This window comes from Numenius arquata, chromosome 7 (genome assembly GCF_964106895.1).
Source record: "Numenius arquata chromosome 7, bNumArq3.hap1.1, whole genome shotgun sequence".
Lineage (NCBI taxonomy): Eukaryota > Metazoa > Chordata > Aves > Charadriiformes > Scolopacidae > Numenius > Numenius arquata.
The window spans coordinates 52888059-52908447 of NC_133582.1; the positions used below are offsets into that span (position 1 = coordinate 52888059).

The following is a 20389-nucleotide window of genomic DNA, read 5'->3' on the forward strand; positions in this document are numbered from 1 at the left end:
TGGATTTCATAAATTACTGTAACCAGACCCACTATTTGTGGATTTTTTTCCCTGCTGACCAACTGTGTTATTTTTAAAGTACACTTAGTGGCTTTTACTTGTGCCCAAAACTTTTTCAAATATTTTAACATTTAGAAGGTTTACTAATATTAAAGATGCTTTTGTATGTTTATACCTTAAGATATCTGAGTAGATGTGTATTCCTAGAAGAGGCTGCTTTATCTAAGTTTGGTTTTGTTCAAGTTTTCTTTGAAGTGATGGGATTCTCTCAACTGCGAAGGCAAAAGAAAAACAGTAAATATTTTAGCCAAAAAAAATAAAATTAAAAATTATTAATGAAAACTTGCAGCACTAAGTTTCAACTGCAAAACTTGTTGAACACCAGTTTTTCTGTGCTATGTTCTAGTACTGAGGATTTTGCAAGCTTTATGTTGTTTTTTCTTGTTTCTGCAGTTATCCTCAAGAATTCCAGGATAAAGGTAAATCTCGTGCTTTTGCTTCCCTCCCTATACCCCCCTTTCCCCCCCCACCCCGCCCCGTGTTGTATTTTTGCCCACTGAGAAGGGTGCGGGTGGGTCCGGCAGAAGATGCTGGTGGCTGGGGGGCTCCGGAGGCCGAGGGGGCTGGCTCCCCCTGCTGAGGGACGCGGGGAAGAGCTGCCCGCCTGCAAAGCTCCCGCTAAACCGTCGCTCAGGGTCCCGTTTCCTTCATTAAACTCATCCGAGAACGCTTACCGATGAAAAGATTAGTTTAGAAATATAGCTCAGAGTTTTAACATAAATGGAGCTTGTTATGCCTGGCTTAATTAGCAACAGCATAGTGTTGCAAAAGACCATGGGATGCAGGGTTGTGGTTTTTTTTTTTTTTTCCAGAGGAGATATATGCAAAGCAGCCTGCTTAGGAGATAAGATTTTAATAGGGATAACTTATTTCAGCCTTTTTTCTTAACATTGCAAAGGTCTTCCATTCCATCGTGATGTTTCTTTAGCCTTTTAATAGGATCATCTAGTGGCAATATGATACTGGCTTTCGATCCGCGCTGGATGAATGTTTTCACAGTGGAGCGGGAGCTCAGACCTTTAGTTGGAGAGGAGACGATTTAGCGGGCGAGTAATGAAAACTGAAGTGTGGGTTATCTATTGTCTTCTAGTGGCCTTAAAACAAAGCGGCAGAGTTCAGTTTAGAGAAGAGTGAAGAGTTTGTTGCTACAGTGCTCTGTTCTGTAACTAAACCTGGAAGGGCTCTTATTTCCATGATGCTAATTCTTGAGGTCATGACCTACAGCCTGTGGATGCTGGTATGAGGGTCACAGAGTGAGGTCAAAAAAGCCTATGCAAAGCTTCACTTTTTGCAGTTGAAGAACTGTCTGTTTCTGGACAGGAAGGTTCAAATGTGTAGGCTACAGTGTGCCTCCCGATAAAGTGAAAATATGTAAGTTGTATTAGGCAAGTAATGTTATAACAAGGCACAACAAGTTCATAACGTTTCTTATCCCTGTTTAAGTCAACTTATATAGCCATAGAAGTTCAACTGAAACAGAAAACACAACTTGAAACTTCCCAAAGACTGCCAAGATTTTGTAAACGCAAACTATGTGATTCTTTAAAAATTGTATTAAAATAATTTGCTATTTGTTTTATATTGCACCTCAACACTGAAGTTAAAATGTAGGTTCCCTCCTCTCCTCAGTGGTCAACAGAATTATTGGTGGAAAAGCCAAATGTTATTTTATTAAGAAAATGACTAACGTGAAATTAGGTGGGATGGTCATTTGATTGCAAGTGCATCCGACTTTCTGGAGAGCATGTTTTTGAAGATTTAATAACTTTCTGAGGCTATGACTCTCTGATAAACACGAAAGTTGTCTACAAAGAGCAGAGTTTGCGTTTACTGGGTGCTTTTTTTTTGAAGGTCAAGAAAATTCTAGTTTATTTACTTTCTTTATTGGCAATTTGATTCAGATTTTCTCTCTGATTCAAAAAATTATTAATAAAGATGAGACTTCATTACCTCCAGTAAAGTGGATCATTTAATTGATATAGTCTGTAATTGTTACTGTATAACTTCCTTTGATTTCTGTGAAAATTGTCTTACTCTTTTTATTTCAGTGTGTTTGCTTCTTAAGAAGGATATATTGCTTTTTATTAATTAATTCTCATAGTTACTCTCCTTGGTTCAGACTGTGGAACTATGTACAGATGGTGAAGCTTGTGAATGCTGATGCTTTAGTTTTCTTTCAGTATTTGTTAATAAAATGGGAGGGCTCTAAAGTTATACCATTTTTTTCTGCAAGTGAAGATACATTTCTCCAAATTCATTTGCATTTATATGAAAAAAACACAAGAAACGAGAGCCTGCACTAATTTGCAAAATATTTGAGGGAATGTGGTTCAGTGGTATGGGTTGTTGGTGTAATTTCCAGAGTTCAAGAAGCGTGTGCTAAACTTTATTTGGTTGTGTCATTCTGACTTTAGAGATTAGGCGTGACGTGTAGGTGTGGAACAAAGGACCCACATGGAGGTATGCAGTCAGATTCTTGGCCAGCTACTAGTGTAACAAAGCAGTGACAGCAGCTGAATGAGGTCAACTTTTACGCCCGTTCATACCTCTGTGCACACCTAGACATTTGAAAAATGGAAAATTTGCGAAGATTAAAAACTGAGGTGAGAGTGATGAACAGACATTTTCCTGTTCCTCCCTCTGCTATGGAAAGAAGAAATATCCCAATATAAGGTGAAAAAGGAGAATATCCTTTAGGAAAAAAAGGAGGGGTGAAAGCACAAATGTGGGAACTGCACTGAAACAAACTAGGAAGATTAAAAACTGCTGTGCACATTTAAACTTCGTATTTGCTCTTCATTGTTTTGCGTTAGCAGCTACTCAATTTTTTTTAAATGCAAATAAAATGCAAATAATCTATGTTATAGCTGAAAGAAAAGGTGAAGAATGATTTGTACTGTGCACCATATTATCATAGTATAGTAATTATCATAAGCATTAATTATCATACTGTACCAGCTGTTTCCAAAAATCTTGTGAGTTGTGACACATCATCCTTCCAGAGCCATCCAGAATAATCTTTTGGAGGCCAAAAGAAATGGACTAACACTTTCAAAATTCATATATTTCCTGTATAACATAATGAAACTTGACTCTGGTCTCTCAAACAGCAGCTCCTTCAGCTTGTGAGTTGTTCCACAAGTGTGCTTTGTGGGCATCAGCTTGTCACTCCACTCTTTCATCATTGCGTGTTCTTGAACCACTGGCTTTGCATGTAGTGACTGGTCAATTTGACCAAAGTATTGTATGTGAGCTCTTGTTGTATGGGCCTTGGCCACTAGCACACAGAATCTTACCTTCCATAGAGATAAAAGGTTTTAAAAGAAGAATAAAAAAAAAATATTGAAGAGCCTGTGCAAAGGTAGAACCAGGCTCATTAAAACCCAAATCATTCAGGTGCTTATCTCTTAACTTTCAGAAAGCGCATACATGCTGCTTTGCATGCGTGCAACCAGATTGATGAACTTGAGGACTTTTGCATCTTCTTAAAAACAAGCCTTCTTATGTTGCCTGTTAGGTCAGTAAATACTCTGGCAAAAGCATCTTTGGTGTCTACAGACTGAAAATTGAAGCTTTTTAGGGGAAATGGATACATGTGAAAACTCAAGACACAAAATTCATTGTAAGGGAGAATATTTAATTCTTATGTGCAGTGTGTTACCTGCTTTTACACTTAACGTTACACTTAACCATAAAAGTGATTTATGGGCAAAGAAAGTGCATGTTGTTCTTATGACCAAAAATATACAATTATATTAATATCCAAAACACTAATCTTTCAACAAAATTTATTTTTATGCATTGAGTTACATTATTAAACATTTATTATTTTTATTTTGTTCTTAATTTAAGGAACTCTGTAGAAATGTCTTTTTCTTTTAGACACTGCTGCTTTTTTTCTTATCACTTGAAATATTTGACCCTTCATCCCAGCAGTTCAAGCAAAATCAAAAAGCCATAGTCACACTTAAGGTGACCTGTTCTAGATCTTAGAATTGGGAAACAACTTGAAAACCATGTTAACTTTCATAGAAATTGTTTTTATTTTTTATAAGACTAGTATTCCACTAAGGATATAGTAGTCTGGACTTTGTCAAAGATTCTGAGTTAATACAGTTTTTGGCATTTCTCTGTTTTGAGATTAATTGAATCAATACTGTGGCTGCCAAAATGTTTAGTTAAAAGAACCTTGTTTTCAATTTATGCTAAAAATAGTGCTAAAGTTGGCAGAAGCACTATAAGCCCTAGAAACTATTTGTGTTTGAAGCTCACTTGCCATCTGTTCTTTGCATTTATTTTAGTAAAATATATATTTTTAATCACTTTTTACAAAAGATTTTGGCTCAGTGTTGAAAGTGAGACACCAGAAGTACTAGCCAAATCGAGTCATAATAATATGGGAATTTGCAGAACAAGTTCCCCATAAAGCACTCAGTGCACCTTGTATCTGATCTTCAGCACATGACTTTGGCACTATTTATGCAGAAAAGTATGATTTGACATTTGCTGAACTACCACTTTTCAGTCTGATAAAAACTGATGAAGGTCCACTTTAATTTTCATTTCACTGTAGTATAACAGAAGATAAACCTGTGTCTCTAAAGCATCGGTGTTAATTATTGGGAGCACCTGGAGGAAACCTTTAAATGACTGGGATGCCTCTTTGGCTGTTGGAGGACCAGTGAGTGTCTGGAGCCTGAGACATCTGCTTCCTGGGAACAGTCAAGCTGATAGAGTAGCCCTATATGCAAAGGTTTTGTATTTTCTGCCTTTTTTTTTTTTTTTTTAATATTCTGTTTTGTGTGGAGGTGATACTTCCTTTTTTCTCTGTACACTCTTTTTTTCAGAAAATGGCAGCAGGTAGGAGTCTTTTTGGACTTGAGAAAAGGAAGCGGTAGTTTGTGGTCCTTAGAGCAGTATGTGGATGTAAGTTCTAAATTTTAACACGCTTGAGCTTTCAGTCAGGAGCATAAATACATCATTAGTATTTAACCATAAATGGGAAAGATATGGCTTGGTTGTTAGTCCTTTGAGGATCATCATGACCTATTTCTGGAGAGACTGTGAGATGCATTAGAAGTGTGCCAAATATCACTTTGTCCTGGAAGTCTGGAGGGTTTCAATGTAGGCAAGTCACTGTGTTGTCCCTTTCAGCTACACACAGCTGTTACCTGTGAAGTGCCCGTGCCAACTGCAATTTCAAGCAGCACAAGATGCAGCCACCAGTGCAGCACAAAATGGTCTTACCCTGATGTTCATCATCATCAGAAGAGGCAGCTCAGCAAGTAAAAGTTGTGTTGCTTTTCTTGCTTGAAGTGTATTTTCTTACAAACTTAATGCTGTTTCAGTATTGTTTTAACAAGTGGCTGCTAAAGAATTCCTACTTGGCCTTTACGAAACAAGCGATTAAAACCTTCATGTTAATATGAGAGTCTAGAAGACTCTTCAGGAATGTGGGTGTTGAAGCGGTTTGCATGGTGCTTGTGAAAGTGGCTGTCAGAAGAATCCAGTCTTGAAAGACGAGTGGTGGATTGGCTCAGTATAGCAGCATCTTAAAAAATCAGATACACCACTCAAGGGGCTAAAGCATACCTGTGCCAGCTTGAAAGCAACTTTGTCTAGTTACTTTTTGTGAAAAACTGTGTAGTGAGAACCTTGCATTTATGTGCTTGGTGGCTTCATCCAGCTCTTTCTTTCATGGGTTCTTACCGCAGCAGAGATGGGATGGGAGGAAGTGATTTCAACTTGCTGTGACTTAGGACCTTCTGAAATGGCAAGGAGCAGGGTGTTTTAACCTGCACGTCTTTTTATTTTTGTGAGTTGTTTTATTTCTCTTACACTTGAGCAATTTTAATGCATCACTCTGTCTAGATTTCTTTTAGAAACAAATGAAAGTGCTTAGTGATCTGGGGACCTTGAGCTAGCAAGCCTTTTATGGAGGCATTGGCTGAAACACCTTGCTTGCTCTTTTTTAGATCTAGTGGCTGAAGCAGTGTCTTTAATACCTAGGAGTTCATTATTGTAATCACAGTGTTGCAGAGAAAAATAATTCCTGGGGGTAAGAAGGGCTGGATTTTTCTTTTTTTTTTTTTTTTTTTTTTTTTACTGGATTCTTATGAAGTTATATGGCCCTGTTCATTATATCCAGCTTGTACCAACTAAATCAGTGGGAAATCTTCAGCATAGAGGGCGGCAACTGAAGTGCAGCCCTTGTTACAATGAGGAGAGTTTGTGTTTCATGCTCCAGTCCTAATGTGGTACACTTACCCTTTGGTATGCAGTATTTCCTAAATCAATAAATAAGCTGTAATGGAAAAGGTAGCATTTAATAAGGAAAGATTGTATGGGTGTTTTTTTTTTTTAACAGATAACATAAAATATTGATTCTGCTCTCAAACCTGTAAGAGGTTAGTGTAAATTGCAGAAACTGGAGAATGGGGTCAGTTCATAAACATATTTTTGTTATTGTTGTAACTGTTACATATCTACAGTTAATTAAACCTTTTTTTCAACTTCCAGATAAATCACATGGTATTCTGGGAAAACAAGAAACTATATTAATGAGCATCAACTCTTTAATTATCCTTGTGACTACATAACAGGGACACATTCATGTCATTTCTTTGTGCAATAACTTTTGCAAAGAAGTATTTTTAAACTGATCATTAATTTTATGACCACAGAAATGAGATGCAAAATTTATGCTGTTGTCATTGGCACAGGTTCAAGGCACTACTGACATTATGTGTGATTGTAATGGAATGGCTGCCAACTAATGAGTCTATAGACATTTCGTTTGAGCATGCTTTGCTTTTAGATGTCTGATTAGGCAGTAATGCTTTCAATTATGCCTGCAAATTGTATTGGATACATTTACCTGATGCCCATTGTTGCTTTGTAGTTCGGTTTTCTATTACATAAATGCAAGTTGAATGCTTTTCTTTAATTTATTGATGCTTTTGGGGTGTATTTTTAGGTACTTGGCACCTGAAGACAGGAGTAGTGGCTTGTGCTGCTCAACACTGACTCCTCTGACTGTTCAGGGAGTAACAGATGTAGCTTCAAATGCAATTCTGTCTACTCTTCCTCAGTAGGTGGAGTATAAACTGCGGTGCAACACCTTGATAGAGGAGCATGTGAAATGGAGAAAGGGCAGAGAATACTCTGAGTGGGAATACAGGAGACCCCACAGAATCAACAGGAGGCCTCTCTGTAAGCTGTCAGGAGCAATATCTTTATATATTAATAGCATACGATCCTAAGATGTCTTTTAACCCTACCAGAATGAGGAGGCTGATACTAGCCTGCAGTCATTCTTTTATGTGAGTACATAAAAAGGTTGTGAAACGTTGCCTGTTAAAGCTCCAGAGCACATCGAGTCCAACTCTCCTATCAAAATGCCTGCAGTTCTTCTATACAAATTAGATCATTTAAGGATTGCATTTCAATAAATAAATTTATTTAATCTAAAATAAAAAATTGAAAATTTTTGGTTTAATCTAGTCCTGCAGGTTACCTGTACCTCTGACCTATTCTCCACATTTTTCACATAAAAAGTGTTTGTACCTAAATGTAGTATTGTGTGACATGAGTTCTATATATTTGTTCTGATTGTCTTTCTCAGTGAGGTTTTTTCCCATCAAAGTCTTCAAGCCTTTATTTAGGATTTAACATTCAGAGAATACTTTGAAGACTATAAACTCTTGGAAAGCCACTGAGTGTGTGATTTCTTTTTTCGTAATACCTCAATACTTTTTTTTGGTTTTATTTTAAGAGCTTTTTGAACTTGCATATTGTGGACTTAGAACAGATACTTATTGTAGTTCTACATTGCCTATGGTTTTTGTTGTTTCAAATACAGTATATACCTAGGATATGTACATGGTGTGCCCTAAATTTGTATGTATTAAAAAGCTTCTTGTTTCTAGATCATCTGGCTTTTATATGAATGCAAAGCACAAAAGTTTACTGAATTTGAAATCCTTAGCATAATTAGAAAATAGTAATACTATGACTTAATGGAAGAGTGTGGTAACAGTGCAGCTATGCAAACTTATATAAGAAATCACTACTTCTCTGAAAGAGATTATGTATAGTGAGTGGGGCAAAAATCTCTGGAGGTCTTCTTTCTACGCATGTAGTTGCCCCTTTGTCATCCACAAGTGCTACTAATTTAGATGTAGTTTGGTTTACTCTTACTATTCAGCCCATTAATTTTGAATGCTGGAGTATGGTGTTTGTGGAAGTGTTTACCTCTAAAAATACAGCCTAATAGTTTAAACTTATGCTGACACTTCTTGAAGGTTAAATGGTAGTACGTTTATGCATAGCTGATAAGAGGACATTTTTGACTGACAACCAGGGCATTGGAGGTGAGAGTTTATACATACATATATATTCTGTACATTCTAGTACTAGTAAAAGCTTAGGAAAGGAAAAGAGTGGAACAATTTTTGATACTGTATAGGTCTGCTCTTTTCATATGCAGTCCATCGCCTAATAAAGATATATATGAGACAGAGAGAGACAGGCAACTGGTCTTGGGCGTGTAAGTATGAAAGATGGTCATGCTAGTTGTAAATATGGCATAATATTTTCTGTTCACGTGCTATCTGCTCTCCCATCCTCTGTTTGGAGGAAGAAGTGAATCCCGGAGAGGGATAATTTAGTTTTGATTGGTTTGACAGGTGTGATGAAATGCAAATATTTTGGTCAGATTAACATGATGGCTGGAGTGCTACTGGAAGATGGCCGTGTCAAAAATAGATCGGAGTCAGGTTCAGATTCAAAGCAGTTGTTACATGGCATGGGAACTTGAAAGGAAGCTTTCCCAAGAAAAGCATACTAAATTAATGAGGGGTAAACCAGTTTGGTATTTAACAATCTTGGGATATAAAAGAACTGCAGCAAAGCAAAAATCAGGTTTTGTTGTCTTACCTGCAGTTCTTGCTGTTCTTTGATAACAGCTCTGGTGCTTTTTGGGCACAGACTGAATTTTCCATGATTAAAAAAGCAAAGGGGTAAAACTTTCAGGCATGGATAGACAGTCCTACTGATGAATGCGATTCCTATGTCTATGGAGAATAATATTTTCGCTATGCATGGCCTTTTTTTTGGATTCTGAGAAATTAGTTATCTGATACAGTGCTCCAAAAGGGAGTACGTGAATATAGAAGCATGTCTGGAGGTCTCTGAAAAGCTTTCTGTGTATGAATATACCAAAAGGCAATGCTTGAGCAATTTAGCTTTATATGCTTTTTAAGAAAATTGAGGGTCATTTGATCTGTTGGAGCATCAGCTTTATGATTTGGGTTTGGTGGCAGTATCCTATTTAGTTATTGGATTTTCTGTCTTAACCAAGACTTTGATTTTTAATGTATTTTTTTAAAGGAACAGTGTAGTTTTGTCTTTTGTTTTTTTTTAAACTTTTTTCTACATTTGCTATTTTTCCATCTCTTCTTCACGTACGCAGCATTTGAAAAAAAAATAATCAGAAAATGTACTGAGTTTTAGGAGGGAGAACTTAAACTTTGTCTAATTAAGTGAAAGCCTTGACTAATACTGATTTCGCTTTACCTTTTCCAGACTCTCACACTTAATGCACTCTGATCAGTGTAGTGCATACGCTAGCTAATAATGTAGCTTTTGTATATTAGTAGTATAATCAGTTGTGTAAGAAATTCATCAACAGAATGCCGCATTAAGCTGCAGGCTCAGACTGGCTGCTGTTAGAAGGCGATTCCAGTTTCATGGGAGGAATGCACATACGCACACAAAACATTTGCAAAGTAGCGCCTAATTATGGTGAAGAAAAGCGAAAGTGGGCAGAGGGCGACAAACTGCTGCCAGAAGTAGTTTGGCAGTTCCTTGGCGGGAACTTGCTGCGGCTCCATCCTGCAGTCGGACAGGCAGAACTTCGGAGCTTGACACTGCCCGTGTCCCCTTGCCCACCTCTTTCCCGTGGTGTATTTCTCCCCCCCCCCGCGCCCCCCCCCCCCCTCCGGTGTGAGAAGCTGTCAGCTGTGCAGTGCTGGGAACGGGTTCATTATATGACAATCCGTTAGATGGAGGGAAACGGCTCCAGCAACATGTATGTGGCCGGTTAGAAGGTAACCCTAGAACAGCAGCGCTCACAGCTGTGCTTGAATGTACAAGGCGCGTGTTACCAGAGTCCATGAGAAATGGTATTTTTTTTGGTTTGAAATAGGAATTGGTATCCTTCTTACTAAAGAAAGTATTTGCATTTGGATTCTCTCTGTGTTTGTATGATAAGCTACTTTAACTATTAATGTATTTTGAACTTTTACAGAATTGGAAGATGAGGAAGAGTCTGAGGGCTCTTTTTCTTCGCCTCCTGATAGTGTCTCAATAGCATCTGACCGATGTGATAAAGAGGATGAAGCACCCTCTGATGGTATGTGACACTGTTTACTTTAGAATGTACTAGATTTGCCAGTTTGCTACAAACTCATGTAATCGGATCCTTGTGATGCGAATGTTAGTGTTGGAAATCAGATAAACAGATAAGCATCACAGCTGGGCAGTTTTCTTACCTTTACGAGAACCTTTAAAGGAACTGAAGAGCTCTCTCTAGTGGTCCTAGAGCATAGTGAAGCTGTCTCAAATTTACATGGTTTTTTCAAACTCATGTTTTTTCATAACAAAGCATCTTCTATAGATGTATATGTTTTTAAAGACAGATCAGTGGCTAAAACAGTGTGAATATTTGTAGTAACAAATTGTTTGTTAATTCAACATTATCAGATTCTTGCTTAATTTTATTGTGCTACTTAATGGCTTACTGTATTATTTATCTAATAAATAATGAAACAGTTTACGTGATTGATATTTTTCTGCAAACTCCATGCAGAATAGGTTCATAAAATATTAAATTAATTATTCCTACAGTGTTTCCTTCCATTAAGACAGTGTTTTGTAGAATGTTTTCATTATATAAATTTTAAATTTGAGTTTGCATTTAAAAAAATATCTAGGGTCCGTAGCTCTTTCCGTGTTGTTTGATTTTGTGTTCGTTAATTTAGAATTTAATGCTAAATGCAACTGTTCTGAAGACATGAACAATTGAATATTTCAACAGTTAACAAGCTTGCTTTAGCGTAGTGTCCATATTTTTGAGGTTCATTTATTGTATACATAATATAAATACCTTCTATGGATAATATAAGGCAATAAATTAAGTATATGTACAAATAAATTAACGATGTATATTAATTTCTGGCACTAGAAGTTAGATAGACTTACTAGTGAATGATGTTTTGTGACATGATATGATGATCAAACTGTGCAGCTCCATCTCGAAATACAATTGCTGAAGGAAAATATGCTTCCCGCAACATAGCACTCCACATTTTATGTTACCCAGATTATTCCCTTTGGAAACATAAATTGCTTTTATGAGGTATAAAATTATGTCTATTGCAGAACAGGGATAAGTCAAGTACATGCATAAGTGATAAACCTTCTAACCACTGATTCAGAATAACCCAATCTTTTTTTTTATATCCAGAACTCTGTAAAATGTGTAACAATAATAATCACACTTTCCTTCTTTTTTTTTAATGTTGAGCTTTTTTGCATTTTGCCAATGCGACCTTCTATTAAAAAAATAAAAACAAGCCTTTTTGCTTTCTGGTTGAAATGTAATTATCAGTCAAATTGAATATGGCTTTTAGAAAACGCAAGCTAATTTTCCAAACTACAGATGAATGCAACTTTCTATGTATCTATTTTTGCTTACAAACATAATCTTAACATTATTTCTAATTGTAACTTAATAACATGGTACTGATTGCATAAGGGGTATGTGACAAAATTGTATGACTATTTAATGGGAGATATGATTATAGATTTGTTTCAAAACCATTAAGAAAAAAGTGATAATGTTCATAAACCTAAATAATGAATGGCTGAAGAATGCTGATGCCAGAGTACGTGAAAGACCGTATGAGTTTGTACCAATGGCTGATTAATTTTTAGCCTATTTTGGAAGGTATAATTATAAAAATAGGTATAATAGCTGCCTAACAGCGTCTTGGATAATTTGTTCCAGTTTAGGTAGCAATGTAGTGGGTGCGTTTCTGTTACATTTAAGATGATTTTACCTCACTGGTCTTTCTATGTTTTATGGTAAATCCTCTTTAATTATCTAGTGGGAGCTCAGCATGAGGAAAAGTTGAGTTTAATCTGTAAATATTTTCATTTATTGGAGGAGTTTTTCTGGTTTTGTGTTTGAATGTCCAGTGTGTCATTCTAAGACCATTTTGATTTTAACGTGTAGTCCATCATTCAACCTAGGCTATACATGAAAATGTATGTTGGGACAATCTTGTAAGAGGTGGATTGATCCTCGGAGGTGCCGTTTGTTTCAGTTCTCATAGGCATGAATGGGTTTGTTGAAACTTTAGTACTGTATTTTTGTGTTTTAGCGGTCTGTTAATGCCTGATATTTAAATTCTACTCAAGAAGCTGGACCTGCAAGGTAGATGTTTGATCTTACACGGTTACCAGTTTAGTTCAGCAGGGCTCCGTGCAGGTGTAAAACCTCATTTGTGTAGGTTCAAGGCTCTCGGCATTAACAGAGGGGTCTAACTGTAGGTAACCAAATTAGGTGTTCTTTATTTATATTTGAGTCCATTCATATTTTTATCTAAAACCTTCTATATATGTTTTCTGCTAAAAAACTCCCACAAAATAGGTGTTTACCTTTATATACTGGAGTTAGACTGCAAGGTTTGTATGACTTCTGAAAGTGTCACTGTTTCACTTTGCAGTGTTACTGTCAAAATATGATTTGTGAAGGCACCTGCTTGCTAACAGATAAAGAATTAGTGTATTACATGTACATTGCAGTCATTGTAAAATTCTGGAGTTTTTGTGTGACCTTTGTCTAATGGTGTATTAATTACAAGAGAGATAATCCATTTAACAATAAGTATGGGATAACTAAATTAGCACAGGTCACCTAAAGGCCTTTTGTCAAATTTGATTGTTATGTTGTCCTTTTGACTTTTACCTTATGGTAGGCACTAACAAAGTATCTAAACTTTGATGGATTATAAACTCTAAACATGATATGTATTTTTCATAATGCTAATGTAATTTTCTAGGTACTGAAAAGGTCAAACCCCCACGTCTCTGTGTGCATTCTAAGTCTGTCTTTCCTTTTAATATTTCTTTTTCTCTGTTCCTCTGGTTCAAAAGTTCACTCAGTTCCCAAATGGCCACCTAATTTTCCAGTTATTCCCTCAAGCCATATGTGTTTTGGTTTCTTTATGGTTTATTAGGTACTGTAGGAAAGTAGCATAAGTTATATCTTCTAATGAAATTCAAGCACACTTCAGTGATGCTTTGACTTGATTGCTGGCAGCAATTAAATCACAACGAAGGAGAATGATGCATAGGCTTACATCTCCAGACACGCTACAGAAATTGGAAGAGGGATAAAACACAACAAAACCCCCAAATAAAATAACAAACCCCAAAACAAGACAGACAGAACAGCACTGCCAGGCACTCAGTTCTTAACTTGATTTTTTTTTTTTTTTTTTTTATTGGCTAACAGCCTGATTGATAGCAAAATCATAACTTGCTGTATGCTAACAGGCAGAGTTCACTTGTAGGTTATTGTGAGCTGATAAAGGGTTAGATGGAGTTTTGATTTTCGCATTGGTCCTTGGTGCACCAGATTAATGGAATTTCAATGAGAGACTGGAGTAGTCACAGCTTTGTCAGAAAAACAGATGGAGATTCTATAGCCATGTCTGCTCATTAATACCAGTTGCCTGAAAGGTGTACTACTTCTCTATACAAAAGACTCAACATAATTGATTTTTGAGCGGGGTATTTTTTCACTTATTGATGACTAGGTTTCTTGCAACTTAAATGACAGGTTTTTGTATAGTACATTGTATAACAATGTTATGTCTTGTAAATTCTTACTCCCCTTCCATCTGTATTTTGAAGAATGCATGTAGTGGAAAATATATTTGTCTTGATCCATTAGAAAGAAAAGCGTACCAAAATACTTAAAAACTGAAATAGTAAGACTTTCTTTAAAGTTGGTAGTAAACTTATTTTTGGTTGAGACATTAATGGGGAAAAGGTTGCTGTTTTTTATTTAATTTTCAGGTTTCTTAGGATGGTATTAAATCTAGGTTCAATGCCGTGTGGAAAATTATTGAACAGTGTAATCTTATGATCTCAAGGGATTTTTTGGACAGTAGAATTTTTTGGTGTATATTATGGTAACTTGATTCTATAGTAGGAAATGCCATTAATATTAAAGGAATAAACTTTCTGACTTTGTAAGTACTGTGAGTGAACTGACCACTTCTGAAGAAGATATGTCTGTTTATCTCCGCAGGGAGTATGTGATTGGGTAATTACGGGATCTAAAGAGATCACAGTGAATGCTATGATAAAATAATTTAGATCATCCTTTCTGTGGAAGGTCTAGAAATGTTGCCTTGAGCATGTAAGGATGAAAGAAGTACTAAAAATATGTCTAGGGACCTGTATGCTCTTCAAATTAATCATGTTTGGCTATAGTTTATTAATAAAATGTGCTTTTTAGTAGAAAATTGTTAAGTAGGTTGAGAATCTCATACTAAAAATTCCCCGTAGTTGAAGTGGAGGAAGGTAGGGCCTAAGTAAGCAAAATAGGACAGTTGGAGAACTTCGAAGAATTGGAATAAATGAAGGGGTTGTGCTTTAACTGTTTGTCATCAGAGTGCAGTCTTGAAAATAAGCAGAATTTGTTGCTCCCTGCAACATGCTTTTCTTGGTATAATTTTTGGATGAAATAACAGGTTTTAGATTTGTTTTCATGCAGTTCCTCTGGAAAAGTTCTAGACAAGTCTTTGCAGGCTTGAGTCAACTATTTTACGTGATCTATAGTATTTCCTCTGCATGAACGTCACATTTCACATTTTAATTGATTGAGTGAGAATGAAAAATTTTGTGACTAAATTTTGCGTGTTGCTTCTTTTGACATGTTAAGTCTCAAATACAAGTACTGATTAAGTTTGGTGGTGTTTTTTTTTTTTTTTCCTCTTCAGTACTTGGTAGGCATAAAGGGTTGAATACTGTCACTGAAGAAGGGTAGAGTTCAGCTTAAGCCCTTACCTTTATATACAATGCTTATACAAGTTTTTTCCAACTTTCTTCAACTACATCCCTACTGAGTTTATTTTTGAGGCACTATATCAAAGCAAAAACTCTGTTTCATCACTGAATCAGTTAAATAGCATTAGCAACTAAGCAGAGGTTGGAGGATGGAAGATGCAGCTAGGATTTTTCTGTCCTCTTCTCTCTTTTTGACCATCCTATGCCCCCAGTCTTGTATTGGTTTACCACTGTTTAGTATCATGATCACATACACATAGATGATGTTCGGTTGTCTTGGGGATGACAGGACTGGAAGTTTACCTGAGTTATTCCAGGAGATTAGTTATTTGCTTTGCAGTACTGGAGAGATTTCCAAACTAAGCGCATGAGAGCCATTCAAAAAAGTGAGAAACTTCCTTATTTGTCTTGTTTTTCTCATAGATCTCTTCAAAGGCAGAAAAATGTGTATTTTCTTTTCCCTTATATCCCTTTAAATATTCAAGCATGATTAAAAAAGATCATATTGAGGGGAGATAAATCTAGGTTTACTGAGACATTTAATCTTTGGTGAGAAAAGGTGACTTCTACTTTATGTTCTTGGGAGCTGGCAGGGGGGCAATAGCATCAGTGCCATGGGAAATAGGTAAAGACTGGACTTTGGCTTGCCAGCTTTGTTTTGAGACCATGCTGTTACTGTCAGAATTGTGACTGGGAAATAATGCAATTTATTATTTTGCCATATGTAGGTAATTTTGTGTTTTCATCAACTGTTTAGTCGGCTTCTGCTGTGTCTGCACAGGTGTTGTATGGCAGAGGAAATACTATATATTGCAATGTATTATGATTCTTCATTTCTGGCTGAAAAGGTAATACGACTGATCAGAAATGTTGCTTTCAGAATTTGAAGAAATCATAATTAGTGACTCAGTCTCAGGCAGGAAGACTAAAGTCTAGAATTTCCAATGTGGTGTGCTGAGGCTGTTTGAGGAAGGATGCATCACTAAGGAACTAGGCTGAGACACTTATGGACAGTTTAGATGTCACCCAAAATGCAGTCTTTTACAAGCTGATGGAACACAATGAAAAGTAAAACATACTAAAGAGGAACTTAAAATGTGAAACGTATTTTAAAATTTCAATTTATTAGGATGTTGGTGCATGTGGGACCGTGTATGTGTAAATTCCCACATCCAAGTCTGTTTGCTTAACAAATGAGAAGAGTGTGCTAACTTTGTTGAAATTGTCAAAAGCTGTAAAGAAGGCCAACTCCTTGTTGGATAGGAGAGACCATAAGGGTAAAGTAAATGTATCACCTGCAGCATGCCCGAGACATTTCTTGGCAGGCACCATCTCCTCTTACCTGAAAATCTCTAATGGTGAACGTCAGTCTTCTCCACGCACTGTACTAGTAGAGGATACATACCCTACTCTTCTAATCAGTTTGTTGACATTTGACTCTGTTCTGTCCATACAGGAAATTATGATGGGATATTTCCTTTATTTTCCCCCTTCCATCATGAATATATTTGAAGACTAAGGAGAGCCTTTATAACTTTCCACATGTAGCTGCTGTTGAAACCTTATGAAAAGAACAAGCAACTGAAGTGCTTGCTTGCTTGTTTGTTTGTAGGATCCATAGCAGCAAATAGAGCAGCAATGACTTTGGAGAAGCAAGAAGTTAAAAAAACAAAAGTGCATGTGAAATATGCAAAGCTAATCTAACTAATTTTGATTTAAACCATTTGCACAGAACAGAAGGGATTAATTTCTGATAGGAAGCAGAAGTTTTAAGTGAAATTTTGGCCCTATTAAAGTCAACAGTAAAGTTAAAAATGGCATCATGTAGGTTAACAGTGTGTACAAATTGATGATACTAAAACGTTTGAACTTCTAATTATCATGATGAAAAACTTCCTATTAAACAATAAACCCCTGTGTTCTTTTAACATTTACCTTTCTCCCATGGGAGAGATGACATGGTTTGTTGCTCATTTTATTTCATCTATGTTGCTTCAGTGACTGAGCAATAACAAAACAGCCATGTATGCTCCACCGCTACACAGGACAATATCCACAATAAAAAACAAATAATGACCTGCTTAACCCATTTCTTTTTCATATTAGATCATAATTTTATTCAAGATTTCTAACAACATTATGGTAAAAAAAACCCAACCCACAAAGCTGAAATGCAATAGATTTTTCTGTTTACTTTATATTGCTTGTTGGCCTAATGTTTTTCTAGATTTGTTCTTATACTTCACAAATGGCTGAAATAAAAAGGAAGAGGGAAGGTTTTCCTTTGCCCTCTTTGATATGTCAAGCTTTTTGAGTGTGTTTTGGAGGCTGTTAATTATGGGTTTAGGACCTTATTAATGCTTTCCTCAGCTGAGTGAATTTCTACCTTCTGATTTCCCTGTAATTCCTCTTTCTTCCTGCCAAGCAGTAATGGCAAGTCAGCTTCCATTCTGCTGCTTACTCCTTCCCGCTCAGAACCAGACAGATGCATCAGTCGTAGATGATAGCACTGCTTCATGCTACTCCAGTGGCACCTTGAGGTGGGTACCCTTCTAGCACCTTTCCAGAGGCGAGCATGTCCCAAAAATTGTTGCTGCTCAGCATTCAAAGCAAATTCTAGCACGTACAACAGGAAAATGGGTCTGCCTTCAGCATATACTGTGTAGTAGCCCCAAGCAACTCAGGGGAGAACAAGCTCTACAAAAACCATAATGGTTCATTTTAGGCTAGATCAAAAATGTGTAAAACAATGCTCTGTGTGGTACTCCGTGTTTTCTATGTCAATGGATGAGGCCTTGGAGTGCCTGGATATAGGAAGCAACTGGAAAAAAAAAATCTTGCAATAAAAGTAAGAGTTAAAATTGTTTGATATAGGGTTTTCTTCCTCCGAATTGATGATTAGAATTTTTTGTCCATATTTAATTTATTGCATGCACTGAAGTGTGTATCAAGCTAATGAACAGAAAAAGATTTTTCTGTATTCCCGCTTTTGTGTTTTAACTGATTAGTACTTTCTGTAGAGCTGTTTTCTGTCAGACATCATGCAATCCAGATGTTAATTTAGTGGATTTGTGTTTGTTTCCTTTTAAATAAAAGGGAAGTTACGGTGGATTAATATTTGTGAATTTTGAGACTCAATTTGACTGGAAAAATAAAAACTTTGAATGAAAAAGTAAAAACTATGTAATGAAAAGGGTTATTAAAGTGTTTTGATTTACAATGGCTTTTTTTCTTTGCAAATCTTTATGATATCCACTATATGAGCAAGTTCATTATTGTCCTTATGAAGATGATGTTGCAGGTATTGTTCACTGCTTAAAAATGTGCAGCAGGAACCGTACTTCCTTTGGGCATCTGTCACTAGACAGTATTAGTTTGATTTATAGTCTCCTCAGTATTTCTTCATAGATGTTTACTTGGATTACTTACAAGAGTAGGACTTTAGAGTAGCAGACTAAAAATGCTGAATGGCATCTTTTCTCCAAAGTAAATTTATTCCTTCAGTTTCTTAACTAATATTAGTCAGAGCCTGTTCACCACTATCACAATAATGACTGGTAATATCCCATGAGGATCTTAGTCCTGTCTTCTCTACTGCTGGTAATCAGAAGTAGTTTTGGCCCCATTTTGGGCAAGGAATTATGAATGATCCCGTACTAAAAAATGGAGGAAAACCTCTTTCTGTAAATAAGATTTTCCTGGCTACCTTCTGAATACTAGCTCTGTCTACCTGAACACACATTCCTTAACGGAAAATACATCACAGCCTGATGTAACTTTCCAGAGATAACCTAGTCCTCATATAAAACGTCTTTTTGCTCGTTCCTCAACAGTCAAATTTTGTGTTTCTGTGTATGGACATAGGTGATGTATAAATTCCCACAATACATATTGAAAGATACAGTTAGTTTATTATGTGTTTCACATACCTGCACTTGTGCATCACCACTTTGCATTGAAGAGGTAAGTGGAAAGGATTAGTGTCAAAAGCATGTGATTATGGGCAGAAGGATGTTTAGACTGTGTACGTGGCTGTGCTGTAAGACGAAAATGGGATGGAGACAAGTAAGGTGAAGGTGGTCCAAGTCTTTTTGGTAGGTAACCTAAATTACTCTTTCGCAAGCATGGATACAGGAAATGGGCCTTACTACTGCTGTTGCCTGGAAAAAAGTTAATGGAAGTGGTGTCATTGACTTCCAGTTAAAGAAAAATAATTAACCTTGCCTGTTTTCAGGTGGAGTGTCTAACCTATTCGTAAAATTATGTGTATATTGTGTTTAGTAATTTGAATATGTATGCATATGAAGGTGGTGGGGGAAAAGTTTGTCTTTTTGATTTCTAGAACAGCTTTCCTTATGTGAAAGTAGGAGTGGAGTAATTTTTCTCCCTTTAACAGCTTCTTCAGAAGCCAGCTTTAATTCTGTATTTTAACAGAAAAATAATTTGTGAGACTACCCCAAACTTTTTTGATCAAAGCTTTTTGGAATACTTTAGCAAAAAGGTTATTCTGTAATGGTGTGTGTAAGCTAACTGCAAGTTAAAGAGTTGAAAATATACCAAAGAATGTAGTCATAACATTGAGAAGTGTGGAGATTTTTTTTTTTCTGTAATCGGTACAGATACAGTTTGGAATTTTAGGTGGAAAATAAAACCTGGAAAATAAAAGCTTTTGTTCTACTTCTTAACCACAACACGTCTGCAAATTTTATTTGGAAATATGGACTATGTGATGCAGCTGATAGAGGTGCATTTAAGTATGTATTGCTCTATGGCATACCTTTTTTTTTTTTTCTCTCCTGTCTCAGATTGCTGGAATCTTCCAGTGTTCTCATTCATTTGAACGATATTTAGAATGTGGTATAAAAATAATGTGAAAATGCCATAGTGAGCTGGTGATAATAATTGATTTACTCCATCACACTGAAATACCTCTTGTTTTCCTCTTCTTCCTCCCTTGGGCAGTAATCATGGGATCAAGCTGCCAGTCTGTAGATATAATTTTTCCAGCAGTGCCATCTGGCTCCTTGGCACTGGAAGTTGTATTGGCTTCTTTGCTGTTTCCACTGATTTTTGTCAAATGTTACTCCGTTGATGAGATGTATTTTGCTGGTGGGTACTGATTTCACCCCCCCAAGCATATATTGTTTTTTATTGGTGTGGTAAGAGACCACTTATATTGTGTGGT

General features: G+C 36.4%; 1 protein-coding gene across 1 annotated transcript in view; it reads left to right on the forward strand.

Moving 5' to 3' along the window:
- The window catches only part of SKAP2 (src kinase associated phosphoprotein 2), a 115972-nt gene that overhangs the window by 13030 nt on the left and 82553 nt on the right, over positions 1-20389 (forward strand). Inside the window, exons 3-4 of the mRNA XM_074150467.1 lie at positions 454-479; positions 10370-10474. Of these exons, the coding sequence (XP_074006568.1) occupies positions 454-479; positions 10370-10474 (131 nt within the window). The remainder of the gene's footprint in view (positions 1-453; positions 480-10369; positions 10475-20389) is intronic.